Below are 17113 nucleotides of genomic sequence, written 5' to 3' on the forward strand. Positions count from 1 at the left end.
CCCATTCGTGCTTCTAGAAGCAGGCCTGCAGGCATGCAGGACATCTTCCCTGTCTGCAAACGCTGAAGCTGTGCTGCTCAGCTGCAGCCCCTCTCAGTTACTATTGACTAGTAAATCTGTGTATTTGTACTTACACATTTTGAAGTTTACACTTACCAAGAGTCACTTGTGCTGTTTCCAACACTGTTTATGCCAATTTTATAAAATTACATAAATGGAAAAAATGATTACAAAAAGAAAGTCTTTGTTTTATATGGAAACAGAAGATTTGGAAATATTTGATATAAAAGCAATGCTGAAACTGCTATAGACATATATTCTTTGCTATAAAATTATATGTTAGCATCATAAAAGATTTTTTTTACCTATTGTAAAAATCCAGAAACATTTTATATTCAGATTGCTTCACAAGTGCCTTTTGAGTTTTTCTTATTCCTCTTAAAAGAAGCTAAAAATGGAAATCAGATGGTTTATTATGAAGTGTAATTTGCACAAGACAGTTTTTGCAGAAACCCAGTCAATGACCCTCATTCAAAGTTGTGACATTAGCTGGGCCTTATAAGGGAAGATTCAATTTTATTTGTAAGTGTTTGGTTAAAAAGAAATACTCGAAGTGGTATGTATCATTTTTATGTCACTTGTTTTATTTTTCAATTTATGTCCAACTATTACCTCTGGGAGAAGAGTTCCTGTTCTGCATAAACAGGACTACATCACTTCCTGATTATAATCATCAGGTCATTCAACAGCTTCTCTGAAAAGACAAGCACCACACCTTGGCTTCCAAAGTCTTCAAGACATGGCAACAGCCACCTATGCAGCTGCCTGTTGTGTCCTTCACTCCCATCTTCTCTCTATGCTCCAGGCACACTGAACTTGAAGGTCTCTGAACATCAAAATTTTTTTTTTCACCTCATTCTCTTCCCATTCAGTCATCCCTGCCGATATGCTCTTTCCATCTCTTTGGTGTCCAGCTCCTTTAAGTGTATTCATCAGATATTTTCTTGAGCACATCTTTACATAAGCCTTCCCTGAATATGAGATCTTAAGTTGTTGTCCCTTACTGTAGCTCATGGCAATTTTTGTTTTTTTTTTTACAATATTTATCCTAATTTTCAAAAACTTTGTGCATTAAACTCCAAGTTCTAATAAACAGCTGTTCTGTCTCTTTAATTCAAAACTTTAGGGCCTGAACAAAAAAACAAATAAACAAACAAAAGGCACTTAGCTTTTTTATGAAGGAAATGAATGAAGAATCAACTACGAGGATAGAATTAATGGCATATGTGTGAACTGTGTGAATTTGGTGGCAATGTCCTGGGTGGACAGCTTTCTTTCTGGGATTTTTTTTTACATTATAGTTATCTTAAAGTGCAAAATCAAAATGAAATATTTTTGGCAAGTAAATTTGGCAACAAATTTGACTAATTATTTTTAATAATCCAGCTTTTGTTTCACTAATATTCCCTACTTTCTTGTTATTTTTTGCTGTATTTCCTGTTTTATTTTTCTGTAGTTTTCCTTCCCATTTCTTAGGGGTTTAGTTTTTTCTCCTTTTTTAACATCTGTGTTTTGTGCTTAATATTTCTGCTTTTTGGTATTAGGGTTTTCCAACCTCAGCATTATTGACATTTTGAGCTGTGTAATTATTTCTTATATGTATGGGGGGTTGTTCCAACACTGGGAATATTTATCAACATCCCAGCCTCTCCTCTATTCACTAGCTGCCAGTAGCAATCCCTTTCAGTCATGACAACTAAGCATGTGTCCAAATATTGCCAAAAGTTTCCTGTGCTGGGGAGGAATTATCTTCTATTGAGGAGCACTGGAATTGGACAAAGACATATAACAAAATGAAAAGTGTTTATTCAAGAAAAACTACTGAAAGTCAGGTAGAAGAGTGGTAATCTGTGATGTTTCAGCCTTGGACTGTTCCCTTACTCTCCAGCTCCATTAGCTATCATTCTATCAGGGTGTGATGAGCTATGAAAGCAAGCAACTTTACTGTCAGAGGAGATGACTTGATTTGGAGTGGAAGCTAGAAAAATTCCATGGCCCAGCATTGTTCAAAACAGTGTAATCTCAGCAATAAGGAAGGGCAGTTTCACAGCTCACCTGAGTTTGCAAAACGGATTAATGCAATCAACCGGCCAACTAGTCAGAAATTCATCAGGTCTTTAGGAATGAGAAAAGCACAATGGGCCTCGATAAACTGCCACATCTCCCTGGCTGAAAGGCTATATTCCTAAGTGAGGCTGTACACATGTTCAAAAGAGACCAAAGAGGACCCTAGTTATCTACACATCCTTGGCTAAATGAGAGGCCTTGTACAAGAGCAGAAGAGAAAAGAGAAGAGGCAGTTCATATTAAAAGCTAAAGCAAGATTAATAATTGCCTGAAGTTTGTACATGTTCACAGTGAACACACAGACCCATTAGCAATGGGATGAAGTTACTGGCTAAAGGTATTTGAAGATGGACTCTGCTCCATCACACTGACACAGGGGTGATCCCCAGGAAGCCAGGATTAAAATAAAAATAAGAAGAAAAAGAAGAAACCTGAGGCATCAGCATCTGTACATCACAGGGGAGAAAGGCTCCATATAATTAGTGCAGGCAACTTACTAACCAAACACAGGAATGACCATTGGCCCCATGGAAGGCCCCAAATCCTGAGTTGTTCCAATACATTATATAAAATCTCCAGTTCACAACAAAAAATTAGCAGACATGCAAAGGAATAGGTGAGTGTAACTCATACTTTGGAAAAAATAAATCATGTTTCTAATGGAGCCCAGATGTTATCAAACTCTCCGAAGGGGATCAGACGTTGGGCTTCGCAAACAAACTGTCAAAACACCTACTATAACATGCCGAAACAAATAAGTAAATCATGTTTAAAGAATAAAGGAAAGGAGGGGGCGGAGCCAGGATGGCGGCGTGAGTAGGACAGTGGGAATCTCCTCCGAAAAACACATATATTTTTGAAAATACAACAAATACAACTAATCCTAAAAGAGAGATCAGAAGACACAGGACAATAGCCAGACTACATCCACACCTGCGAGAACACAGCGCCTGGTGAAAGGGGTAAGATACAAGCCGCAGCCTGGCGGGACCCGAGCGCCCCTCACCCCAGCTCCCAGCAGGAGGAGAGGAGTCAGAGCGGGGAGGGAGAGGGAGCCCAGGACTGCTAAACACCCAGCCCCAGCCATCCGGACCAGAGCACAGACACAGTGCATGCGTGGGGTCCTGGATACTAGGGAAAACAGGACAGTAAGACCTGTGAGCGGGTCCCGAAGCAGGCGCCCCTGTGACAAAGAAAAGTGAGTGCTTTTTGAAAGTCTTAAAGGGACAGAGACTCCACAGCTGGACGGAAGCATCCCGGGTCACAGTCCAGCAGCTGGAAATTCCAGGGAACTCCGAGCGCACTAACCCCCTGGGCAACAGCTCTGAGACCCCTCACAGAGGTAAACAGCCAAACAGTCCCAGTACATTACCCCTCCAGGGCCCTACCACAGCAGAGTATCGGCCTGAGGCTGGCCATGCCCACAGCAAGGGAGTTTCTTTCATACCGGCCGGGCAAGATACAGAGACCCAGTCTACACGCAATTGCCCAACAAAAGACACTAGGGGTCGCAGTTGTCCCAGTAAAGAAAGGCCAGGACCAAGTGGAAAGTCTTGACTTTCCCAGCTGATAGACTAGTCAATAGCTCACCATTGCACCTGTCAACATGAAAAGGCAAAAACATTTGATCCAGAAAAGACTAACCCAGACAGCTTAGACATCTTCTACATCTTCCCCTGAGAAGGAACCTGGGGAGATAGATTTAACCAGTCTTCCTGAAAAAGAATTCAAAATAAAAGTCATAACCATGCTGATGGACTTGCAGAGAAATATGCAAGAACTAAGGAGGGAGAATGCAGAAATAAAACAATCTCTGGAAGGACTTCAAAACAGAATGGACGAGATGCAAGAGACCATTAATGGACTAGAAACAAGAGAACAGGAACGCAGAGAAGCTGATGCAGAGAGAGATAAAAGGATCTCTAGGAATGAAAGAATTTTAAGAGAACTGTGTGACTAATCGAAACGGAAAAATAACTGCATTATAGGAGTACCATAAAAAGAAGACACAGAAAAAGGGATAGAAAGTGTCTTTGAAGAAATAATTGCTGAAAACTTCCCCAAACTAGGAGAGGAAATGGCCTCTCAGACTACAGAGGTACACAGAATTCCCATGACAAGGGATCCAAGGAGGGCAACACCAAGACACATAAAAATTAAAATGGCAAAGATCAAAGACAAGGACAAAGTATTAAAGGCAGCCAGAGAGAAAAAAAGGTCACCTACAAAGGAAAACCCATCAGGCTATCAGCAGACTTCTCAACAGAAACCTTACAGGCCAGAGGAGAATGGCATGATATACTTAATGCAATGAAACAGAAGGGCCTCGAACCAAGAATACTGTATCCAGCATGATTATTATTTAAATATGAAGGAGGGATTAAACAATTCTCAGACAAGCAAAAGTTGAGGGAATTTGCCTCCCACAAACCACCTCTACGGAGCCTCTTACAGGGACTGCTCTAGATGGCAGCACTTCTAAAAGGAGCACAGAACAAAACACCCAACATATGAAGAATGGAGGAGGAAGAATAAGAAGGGAGAGAAATTAAGAATCATCAGACCATGTTTATAATAGCTCAATAAGCGAGTTAAGTTAAACAGTTAGATAGTAAAGAAGCTAACCTTGAACCTGTGGTAAACACAAACTTAAAGCCTGCAATGGCAGTAAGCACATACCTTTCAATAATCACCCTAAATGTAAATGGACTGAATGCACCAATCAAAAGAAACAGAGAAATAGAATGGATAAAAAATCAGGACCCATCCACATGCTGCTTACAAGAGACTCACCTCAAACCCAAAGACATGCACAGACTTAAAGTCAAGGGATGGAAAAATATATTTCAAGCAAACAACAGAGAGAAAAAAGCAGGTGTTGCAATACTAGTATCAGACAAAATAGACTTTTAAATAAAGAAAGTAACAAAAGATAAAGAAGTACATTACATAATGATAAAGGGCTCAGTCCAACAAGAGGAAATAACCATTATAAATATATATGGACCCAATACAGGAGCACCAACATATGTGAAACAAACACTAAAAGAATTAAAGGAGGAAACAGAATGCAATGCATTTATTTTGGGAGACTTCAACACACCACTCACTCCAAAGGACAAATCCACCAGACAGAAAATAAGTAAGGACACAGAGGCACTGAACAACACAGTAGAGCAGATGGACCTAATAGACATCTACAGAACTCTACATCCAAAAGCAACAGGATACACATTCTTCTCAAGTGCACATGGAACATTCTCCAGAATAGACCACATACTAGGACACAAAAAGAGCCTCAGTAAATTCCAAAAGATTGAAATCCTACCAACCAACTTTTCAGATCACAAAGGAATAAAACTAGAAATAAATTGTAAAAAGAAAGCAAAAAGGCACACAAACACATGGAGGCTTAACAACCCGCTCCTAAATAATCAATGGATCAATGACCAAATTAAAATGGAGATCCAGCAATATATGGAAACAAACGACAACATTACCACAAAGCCCCAACTACTGTGGGATACAGCAAAAGCAGTCTTAAGAGGAAAGTATATAGCAATCCAGGCATATTTAAAGAAGGAAGAACAGTCCCAAATGAATGGTCTAATGTCTCAATTACCAAATTGGAAAAAGAAGAACAAATGAGGCCTAAGGTCAGCAGAAGGAGGGACATATTAAAGATCAGAGAAGAAATAAATAAAATTGAGAAGAATAAAACAATAGCAAAAATCAATGAAACCAAGAGCTGGTTCTTTGGGAAAATAAACAAAATAGATAAGCCTTTAGCCAGACTTATTAAGAGTAAAAGAGAGTCAACACACATCAACAGAATTAGAAATGAGAAAGGAAAAATCATGACGGACCCCACAGAAATACAAAGAATTACTAGAGAGAACTATGAAAACCTATATGCTAACAAGCTGGGAAACCTAGGAGAAATGGACAACCTCCTAGAAAAATACAACCTTCCAAGACTGACCCAGAAAGAAACAGAAAATCTAAACAGACCAATTACCAGCAACGAAATTGAAGCGGTAATCAAAAAACTACCAAAGAACAAAACCTCTGGGCGAGATGGATTTACCTCGGAATTTTATCAGACCTACAGAGAAGACATAATACCCATTCTCCTGAAAATTTTCCAAAAAATAGAAGAGGAGGGAATACTCCCAAACTCATTCTATGAAGCCAACATCACCCTAATACCAAAACCAGGCAAAGACCCCACCAAAAAAGAAAACTACAGACCAATATCTCTGATGAACGTAGATGCAAAAATACTCAACAAAATATTAGCAAACAGAGTTGAAAAATACATCAAAAGGATCATACACCATGACCAAGTGGGATTCATCCCAGGGATGCAAGGATGGTACAACATTCGAAAATCCATCAACATCATCCGCCACATCAACAAAAAGAAAGGTAAACACCACATGATCATCTCCATAGATGCTGAAAAAGCATTTGATAAAATTCAACATCCATTCAAGATAAAAACTCTCAACAAAATAGGTATAGAGAGCAAGTACCTCAACATAATAAAGGCCATATATGATAAACCCACAGCCAACATCATACTGAACAGCGAGAAGCTGAAAGCTTTTCCTCTGCAATCGGGAACAAGACAGGTATGCCCACTATCCCCACTGTTATTTACCATAGTACTGGAGGTCCTAGCCATGGCAATTAGAGAAAACAAAGAAATACAAGGAATCCAGATTGGTAAAGAAGTTAAACTGTCACTATTTGCAGATGACATGATATTGTACATAAAAAACCCTAAAGACTCCACTCTGAAACTACTAGAGCTAATAACCTAATTCAGCAAAGTTGCAGGATACTAAATTAACACACAGAAATCTGTGGCTTTCCTGTACACTAACAATAAACTAATAGAAAGAGAAATAAGGAAGACAATTCCATTCACAATAGCATCAAAAAGAATAAAATACCTAGGAATAAACTTAACCAAGGAAGTGAAAGACCTACACTCTGAAAACTATAAGACACTCTTAAGAGAAATTAAAGAGATCACTAACAAATGGAAACTCATCCCATGCTCGTGGCTAGGAAGAATTAATATCGTCAAAATGGCCATCCTGCCCAAAGCAATATACAGATTTGATGCAATCCCTATCAAATTACCAGCATCATTCTTCAATGAACTAGAACAAATAATTCAAAAATTCATATGGAAACACCAAAGACCCCAAATAGCTAAAGCAATCCTGAGAAGGAAGAATAAAGTGGGGTGGATCTCACTCCCCAACTTTAAGCTCTACTACAAAGCCACAGTAATCAAGACAATTTGGTACTGGCACAAGAACAGAGCCACAGACCAATGGAACAGAATAGAGACTCCAAACATTAACCCAAACATATATGGTCAACTAATATTCGATAAAGGGGCCATGGACATACAATGGGGAAATGACAGTCTCTTCAACAGATGGTGCTGGCAAAACTGGACAGCTACATGTAAGAGAATGAAACTGGATCACTGTCTAACCCCATACACAAAAGTAAATTCGAAATGGATCAAAGACTTGAATGTAAGTCATGAAACCATAAAACTCTTAGAAAAAAACATAGGCAAAAATCTCTTAGACATAAACATGAGTGACTTCTTCTTGAACATATCTCCCCGGGCAAGGGAAACAAACACAAAAATGAACAAATGGGACTATATCAAGCTGAAAAGCTTCTGTACAGCAAAGGACCCCATCAATAGAACAAAAAGGTATCCTACAGTATGGGAGAATATTTTCATAAATGACAGATCCAATAAAGGGTTGACATCCAAAATATATAAAGAGCTCACACACCTCAACAAACAAAAAGCAAATAATCCAATTAAAAAATGGGCAGAGGAGCTGAATAGACAGTTCTCCAAAGAAGAAATTCACATGGCCAACAGACACATGAAAAGATGCTCCACATCACTTGTCATCAGAGAAATGCAAATTAAAACCACAATGAGATATAACCTCACACCAGTAAGGATGGCTACCATCCAAAAGACAAACGACAACAAATGTTGGCAAGGTTGTGCAGAAAGGGGAACCCTCCTACACTGCTGGTGGGAATGTAAATTAGTTCAACCATTGTGGAAAGCAGTATGGAGGTTACTCAAAATGCTCAAAATAGAAATACCATTTGACCCAGGAATTCCACTTCTAGGAATTTACCCCAAGAATGCAGCACTCCAGTTTGAAAAAGACAGGTGCACCCCTATGTTTATCGCTGCACTATTTACAGTAGCCAAGATATGGAAGCAACCTAAATGTCCATCAGTAGATGAATGAATAAAGAAGATGTGGTACATATACACAATGGAATATTACTCAGCCATAAGAAAAAAACAAATCCTACCATTCGCAACAAAATGGATGGAGCTAGAGGGTATTATGCTCAGTGAAATAAGCCAGGTGGAGAAAGACAAGTACCAAATGATTTCACTCATATGTGGAGTATAAGAACAAAGGAAAACTGAAGGAACAAAACAGCAGCAGAATCACAGAACCCAAGAATGGACTAACAGTTACCAAAGTGAAAGGGACTGGGGAGGATGGGTGGGAAGGGAAGGATAAGGGCAGGAAAAAAGAAAGGGGGCATTACGATTAGCATGTGTAGTGGGGGGGCACGGGGAGGGCTGTGCAACACAGAGAAGATAAGTAGTGATTTTACAGCATCTTACTATGTTGATGGACAGTGACTGTGAACGGGGATGTGGGAGGGACTTAGTGAAGGGGGGTGCCTAGTAAACATAATGTCCTTCATGTAATTGTAGATTAATGATACCAAAATAAAATTTTTTAAAAAAAGGAATAAAGGAAAGCATGACAATAATGAGTCTTCAAATAGAAAATACCATTTAAAAATATAGAAATTTTAAAAAGAGAACCAAATTAAAAAATATAGTTACCAAAACAAACCATCAACTAAATGGATTCAAGAAAGTGGCATTATTCATAATATCCACAGGCTGGGAACAATCTAAATGTTCAGCAACTGTTGAATGGATAGACAAAATGTGACATATCCATACAAAGGGATATTATTCATCAATAAAAAGGAACACAGTATTCATTCAGTTCTTACGGGTGTACCACAAAAACACTGTGTGAAGTGAAAGAATCCAGAGGCAAAACGCTATATATGGTATGATTTCTTTTATATGAAATATTCATAGAAGGCAAATCTTAGAGACAGATTGGTTGTTGCTTAGAGCTAGGGAAGGAGCCAGAACTGACTACAAATGGGCATAGGATTCTTGTTTTGGTAATGAATATACTCGAAAATTGGAAAGATTTATTAAATTCATTAAAAGGTTCACTTGAAATTAATTAGGTTGTACATAAGTTATGTGCTAAAAAGGTACTTAAATATTTTTATTCATACTCATATCAAATATAAATAGGACTTGTATAGATCAAATGCATTGCATTTTTCTTGCTAATAATAATAATGTCATAGTATTAGTAACAATTGAATATTTAGTCTAAATTGTATATTGTATACTTAGCATTATGAACCATTATTCAAGGGTCTTTAAATCTATAAGTATATTGTTTATAACTATGTTGAGAGAATGTAATAGCCATAATGATATAGATAAATGAATGGTACTCAGATGAAAAAAAAATTGCTAAAAGATTCTCACCTAGGTAGTTTAACGTCTTAAGTTCATGGACTCAACCAATGCTTTTTAGAGCCTACTAGTATGATTGTGTTTGTGTGTGTGCATGAGAAAAAAATGTGACATCACATAAAATTGAGTGACATATGTTAAATGGAATATTGTACTATAGAATAATATATTTTAAGACTTAATTACCAGGTAATATATATATGCATATATATCAAATCACTGTTAAAATTATTAATTCCTTAGGGGTTAAAATTACAATAACTCCTTAATGGCCAAATAATATTTTACTTTCAAAGTTTTTTCAAGAAATTAAGTGACAATTAGCCTTTTGACTTAGTAACCACTTGAGAACAGCAACAGTATTTTCTCTCAGACTTCAGACCTAATCATAAATTTTAAAATTATGTCTATATGTAAAAACATAATAGGGTATGTTATTATAATAGAGATTTCAAAATAAGATAAAAGTTAATGCATTATTTTCACATTTCACTAATGTGGATTTTTAGCTTATACCCTGAAAATTATAAGTATCTTATAAACCATTCTAAGCTTCATATTAGTAACACAAATGGTCAAACCAATTACAAAAAAATACTTTCTTTCCTTTATTTAATACATGAAAATTTTATCTATTGCTTATTCTCTGGCTTTAAATCAATTCATAAGCTTTATTAGTGCCCATAAGAGGAGGTGTTTTGCTGATATAAAGATAAAATAAATTATTTACAACCAGTAAATCTTCATAGTGTAAGAGTTTACATAGAGTGATTAGCCAAGACCAGTTTTTTTTTAAAAAAAGAAAATTTAGTGTAAGATCTTACCACGCCAATGGAAAAGTAATTATTGATGATACTGTAAGGCACTGGGTCTCCTTTCTCATCTTTGTCATTAGGTATGACTTCAAACTTCCACCTGTCCAACATGATTTCTGTGCTGTTTTCGATGTCTTTTAGGATTTTCATCAGATTCTCACCTTCATAACCTAATGGAAAAAAATTATCTTGAGAAAAAATGTAGCCAAAGAACAAAAACTGTACTTATACATGTTTGATTTTATTTATGTGTCTATATCATTCTAAAGCTAAGTGGTGAAATTTTAAAGCAAATACTAATACAAGATGAAAAATTAACTACAATCATATATTCATACTGTTCAGAAAAGAGACAGATATGAGCAGCCAGGAAAGGGTAAGATAAAGTTCAAGGAAAAAACTGCCCAGACCACCCAGGTAGAGGGTCCCCTGTGAAGACAACAACTGCTTTGCAGTGAGATGACTTATTTGCCTATTGGGACCAGGCCGAACTGGTTCCAACCTGATCCCAAGGTGTGTGCAACTGAACAAAACTAAGAACTGCCCAAAACACACTTCATCATAGGAAAGGACATGTGCATTGAGAGGGATGGCTATACAGGTGGCCCTGTCAATCAAATAACCCCACCCTGTCAATCAAAGAGGCACCTCCCAGCCAGAATGCAATATATTGACTTCACACCTAATTGATGGAAGCCTTTGTCTACCTTGACTCTGGGCTGCTCCTCCCTTGGAGTGTATTCATATAAAACTTTCCACTGTGCTATGCTACCGTGTCTCTGCCTTTCAAATCTTTGTTATGGTGGAGACAAGAACGGAGGGAAAAAACACAACCCCTCAACAATACCAGTATTTTTTAATTTTAAGCTTTAATTTGCAACCTCTTATGGTGCAAATTAGTATAGCCAACTGACAACTGAATATCTCCACTGCATATCCCCCACCAAACCTTCTATCCATGTATTAAAAATCAAACTCATGATGTGCTTCTGCATCTTCTCCTGTGAACTTTAAGAAAAGCAACACCCTCCACCTAGTTGCTAAAGTAAAAAACCAGGATGCCATAAGACTTGTCCCTTTCCATTCCTCCCTTATTGTCATGCTTTCCCCTCTAGTGATCGGAACAACTTTTGATTTAAGTTGGTCCTTCTCTGTTTACCTTTCTGCCACATCATCTCTTTCTCTATATACTCAGAGTACCCCTTTGGTTTTGGCTGGCTTACTTCTACTCCCTCTACAGATTTTGTATTTGATAGCACTGCTTTCTGGACCCATCCTCCCAAAATAATGTATTCTGTATAGTCTCACAGCACATAGTTCTCAAAATTAGCCGTATCTTAGAATTAGTACACTGCATCTTAGTTACTTTCATGTTTCTCACTATAAGTTCCTTTTACCAGGCCTGCCCTAGAGCAAATGCCCAACAAATCCATTTTGTTTTTTTTTAATGAATCTATTAAGACAGATTTTAATTTTTAAATATATTAAAAACATGGCCTGAAAAGAAAGTTACTGCTTAATATTATATTTTCTCATATATATAAAATGTATAATGTATATAACATTATAGTTAAGACTGTAGCCTAATCTAGGCCATGTTACTTAAGAGTTTGATTTTAACATCCCTAAGTAGTTTCCCCCTTTGTAAAACTTAGGTTTTTTGTGAGAATTAAATGATTGAATAAAATGCAAAAATGCATCAAGGTTCTTAGTACATGAAATATAAGAATAGAAAGTTCTCAAGAATAATACTGATAACAGAATTTGAAATATTGTACTAAGTTAAATAGTATACCTCTCTCTAACTTTACACACACACACACATGTTCTTGAAATGATATTTTGAGTTATAACAGTATTTTCATAGATTTTTTTTTTGTGTCCAACTTTTGTTTGTATTTTAATAATTTATTCATTGCACAAGTAAATGTCAGAGGCTATGACTCCTCATTAGGTGTTAGCACACATAACACTGGAAAACTAATTGGATGAGAAGAAAGAAAGAATAAGCAATATACTATACTAATATTCTCTAAAAATGAGTAAGTTGCACTTATGTTATATTTTTGATTTACCTATTAGAAGGACTAGGCAACCAGAAACTTATTTTGAAGCCCAACATCACTTCCTACCTTACACTGGTTTAAAAAATAATTAAGCACTATTTAATACATACAACAAAGAGTACAACAAACAATGATCACACAATATTAAAATTAAAAATATCAAATATTATTTCAGTAGAAGTCATATATTTTTATAACTTAATTCAAAACCTATGTACATATATAATATGCATGTAATTGTACTCAGTGACATTGAATTGTTTAAACTGCAAGACTATAGTTAAACTATTTCTTAATAGTTCTACCCTCATTCTCAATCTTTTATTTTATAATTTTTAATTTCTTTAAAAGTAATAAGCAGCACAAGTAAATTATACATACATATATGTGTGCATATATATGTGTGTGTACATGTATGTATAAATCTTCAAACTCACACTATTCACCATCTGTCCATCACCCGATACCTACCCACCACCCCAGCACAGCTTTGAAATTCACATAAGCCTTCCTTCATTCTTTTTGAGGTAAGGCAGGGACATGGGATGAGGATCATGATCAGCTTTTTCTGACTTGATGAAAAATGCCAAGACATAAACAGTATAATAACAGGAGGGACTCCATCTTTTTTTTCCTTTTTAATTAAAGTATCATTCATATACAATCTTATGATGGTTGCATATACACAAAACAATGGTACAACTTTCACCCATAAAATCAAGACCTCACCCTCTCCATTGTGGTCACTATCTATCAGAGTAGTAAGATGTTAGAGAGTTATTAATTGTATTCTCCGTGCTGTACTACCAAGGAGGGACTCCATCTTAAGGCTAAAATTCCATTTTAAAACCCAGGGAGTTGGGAAGTAAGCTTCCTAACATATTCTTTGGTAATCAGCCAACATCCAACCCTATGTTAGGGTAGGGCAAGTAGTCCTAAATGATATGTCCCCACTGCTTGAGGGTAACGACTGTCTTAGAGAAGAACAGGATCAATAATTTCCTTGTGTTAAGTCTACCTTACAGAATATCTAGAGGATTGACTGTGGATGATGACATAATGTCTCATAGGAGAAAGACATCATGAGACCACATGTCAAGCCTACATCACCCACCCCTGTCACCACCATTTGCTCCATTCTTGAAAGCTTTAAAAGGATTTAATGGCACCTCACCTCTGAGGTTGCCCACACCCCACTTTCTTCAAGTGTGTACTTTTGGCCTTAAATAAGACTTCTCACTGCTCAACCTACTGTGTTTTGTTTCTGCACCCTTCCAGTGGTAAGCATCTTTGTTACTTTGCTATTTCATTCTATTTTCTGGACTTAAGCACAAGTCTTCACTCTCTCTGTCCTACTTCAGACAAGGACTCTGAGATTTCTGATTTGGGCTTACAAGTTCCCATCCCCTTGGTGACCTGGACAGGACTGCAGCTTAGTAGCCTGCTTGAAAATCTCTTTTCTTTCTTTTCAGAAGTTGTCAGAATATAATCTCACTCCATCCAGTGCTCTGTGGCTCCCCCAAATCCTGGAGTGGTAGGGGCATAGTTGCCATGCTGTGCAGATTCAAATGGACACTGGACATAAGGTGACTCTCTCTTCAGGAGTTGGCAGGGGATCTGCCCTCTGCCACCAAGCAGGAGTTCAATGAGCTTCCCTTTCCTTCCTCTGTTCTTCCTTGCACTCAGCTGTCTGCAATGCAGCTGCCATTTGCTGCTATTCTCACTTTAATGAACTCCTTCCTTACTCACACTTATGAGATCTGCTCAAGAATTTTTTCATGTTCAGAGTCAAGAATCAACCCAGGCGTGAGTTTGGGTTTCACCTGTGTGCAGGGAGAAACCTCCCCAGACACAGTTGGCTGACAACACTTTCAATACAGGAAGCTAGTCCTCCCTCCTCATATTTTAAATCAAATTTGAATGTTAAGTTCCCTCAAAGAGACCTTCTTGGTCATCTAGCTAATTAGCTTCCCTGTATTCTTCTCTAAAAATACACTGTTTGATTCTTTCATTACTGAGATCTTATTTTGTATTTACATATCATTATGCATTGATTGATTGTCTCTTTACTCCATTAAAATGTAATCTCCAAAAGGGGAGGCACACTTTACTTATTTTCTCATTCTATAGCACCAAGAACAGTACCAACACATGCTAGACACTCACAGAGAGTTCATTAATATATACTTTAAAATATATGTGTGCATGTGTCTTTGCCCATTGATGATAATATACTTAAACTGTTTAATAAGAAAATTGAGGATGCCTAAAATAGAACTTCTATATCAATTTTCAGATTTAAACCATTTGGAAATTTGTAAACAAAATAAACAATCTTCAAATATCAAAAATATTTTCCTGAGGAATACACAAAAAGCCACATATATGAGTTCATTCCTTTTAATCAATACAGAAATATAAGCACTGGTAAATATAAGCAATGGTGCTATCTAATTATCTATCTTTAGACTCTATGAGATTTAACTCAATGTTTTCTAATATTTACTAAATTATATCCACAATGAAAACTGAAAATATATCATATACCAAGGTTTTAACTTAGTGCACAATTCTGTCTGTCATGTACACATAGTATACTTACACACAACTTAAGAGTTCAACAGTTGACCAGAAATTCATGGAACAGTTGTTCTCAAATTTTATTGTAAATCAGAATTACTTACAGAGTTGGTTTAAAAAGAATATCATCAATCCAGGTCTCACCCCAAGAGACTTCCATTGAGCATATTTATGGAAAGGTCAGGCCACTAAATTTAAACAAGCACCCCAATGGCTTCAGATTCACATTGTCTGAGTAGATACTTTGCAAACTTCTCTAAGTGAGGTCATATGCTAAAAATATTTAGGATTCAATGCCTGCTTCTTTAGCAAAATCTTGTTTTATTTTCTTTGGTATCTACAGGTAATTATAGCCTATTAGTAACATTTCAAATTATTTTAAAACCTCCTGTTGAAATAGTCTTCCTTTACTTATTCTGTCCCATCCACACTACTCCATTTTGAGTTCCTTGAGTACGTCAAGTCCCTTCCTGCCTCTGGACCATTGAACTTGAGGTCCCCTCTGCCAATAACATACACCCCCAGTTCCATATGGCTTGGCCACTGCCCATCCATTAGCATTTTCCCTTTACTCTTTTCCTTCCTGAGACCTTTACATTATGATGGTTATCAGTTTACTTGCTAGTAGGAAGACTAACATTTACATATGATTTGACATTCCTCTAGAATTTAAGTCCCCTCTGAAGGCAGGCCTTGTTTTCTGTTCTTAACCCCATATCCCAAGTGTCGAACATACTGCCTGGTGTATAGTAGATGTCAAAAGATATGATTACTTATACACATTCTTCTTAAGTGCACATGAAACATTTTCAAGAATAGATCACATACTAGGCCACAAAAAGAGCCTCAGTGAATTCAGAAGAATTGAAATTATACCAACCAGCTTCTCAGACTACAAAGTTATAAAACTAGAAATAAATTATGCAAAAACACCAAAAAATCCCACAAACACATGGAGGCTTAACAACATCCTCCTAAATAATCAAAGGATCAGTGACCAAACAAAAACAGAGATCAAGCAATATATGGAGACAAATGACAACAATAACTCAATACTGCAAAATCTGTGGGAGGTGGCAAAGGCCATGCTTAGAGGGAAGTATATTGCAATACAGGCTTACCTCAGGAAAGAACAATTCCATATGAACAGTCAAAACTCACAATTAATGAAACTATGAAAAAAAGAACAAATGAGGCCCAAAGTCAGTACAAGGGACATAATAAAGATCAGAGAAGGAATAAATAAAATTAAGAAGAATAAAACAATAGAAATAATCAATGAAAGCAGGAGCTGGTTCTTTAAGAAAATAAACAAAATAGATAAACTCCTACCCAGAAAAAAAGAGTCTACGCAAAACAAACAAAATCAGAAATGAGAAAGGAAAAATCACTACAGACACCACAGACATACAAAGAATTATTAGAGAATACTATGAAAAATTATATGCTAACAAACTGGATAACCTAGAAGAAATGGACAACTTTCTCGAAAAATACAACCTTCCAAGGCTGAGCCATGAAGAAACAGAAAATCTGAACTGACTAATTACCAGAATGAAATTTAATTGGAAATCAAAAAAATACCTAAGAATAAAATCTCGGGACCAGACAGCTTCACCACTGAATTTTATCAAACATTTAGTGAAGACCTAATACCCATCCTCCTTTAAGTTTCTCAAAAAGTAGAAGAGGAGGGGATACTTCCAAACTCATTCTCTGAGGCCAGCATCACTCTAATACCAAAAACAGGCAAAGATATCACAAAAAAAGAAAATTACAGACCAATATTCCTGATGAACAAAGACGCAAAAATGCTCAACAAAATATTAGCAAACTGAATTCAAAAATACATCAAAAAGATCATCATG

At 36.7% G+C, this 17113-nt stretch overlaps 1 protein-coding gene across 7 annotated transcripts in view; it reads right to left on the reverse strand.

The window, feature by feature from the left end:
• DGKB (diacylglycerol kinase beta) overlaps positions 1 to 17113 on the reverse strand; it is a 749649-nt gene that overhangs the window by 418678 nt on the left and 313858 nt on the right. For all 7 annotated transcript variants that reach the window (XM_057504557.1, XM_036894568.2, XM_036894565.2 and 4 more), the window contains one exon: positions 10609 to 10769. In XM_057504557.1, coding sequence (XP_057360540.1) covers positions 10609 to 10769 — 161 coding nt within the window. The remainder of the gene's footprint in view (positions 1 to 10608; positions 10770 to 17113) is intronic.

This window comes from Manis pentadactyla, chromosome 7 (assembly GCF_030020395.1).
Source record: "Manis pentadactyla isolate mManPen7 chromosome 7, mManPen7.hap1, whole genome shotgun sequence".
Classification (NCBI taxonomy): domain Eukaryota; kingdom Metazoa; phylum Chordata; class Mammalia; order Pholidota; family Manidae; genus Manis; species Manis pentadactyla.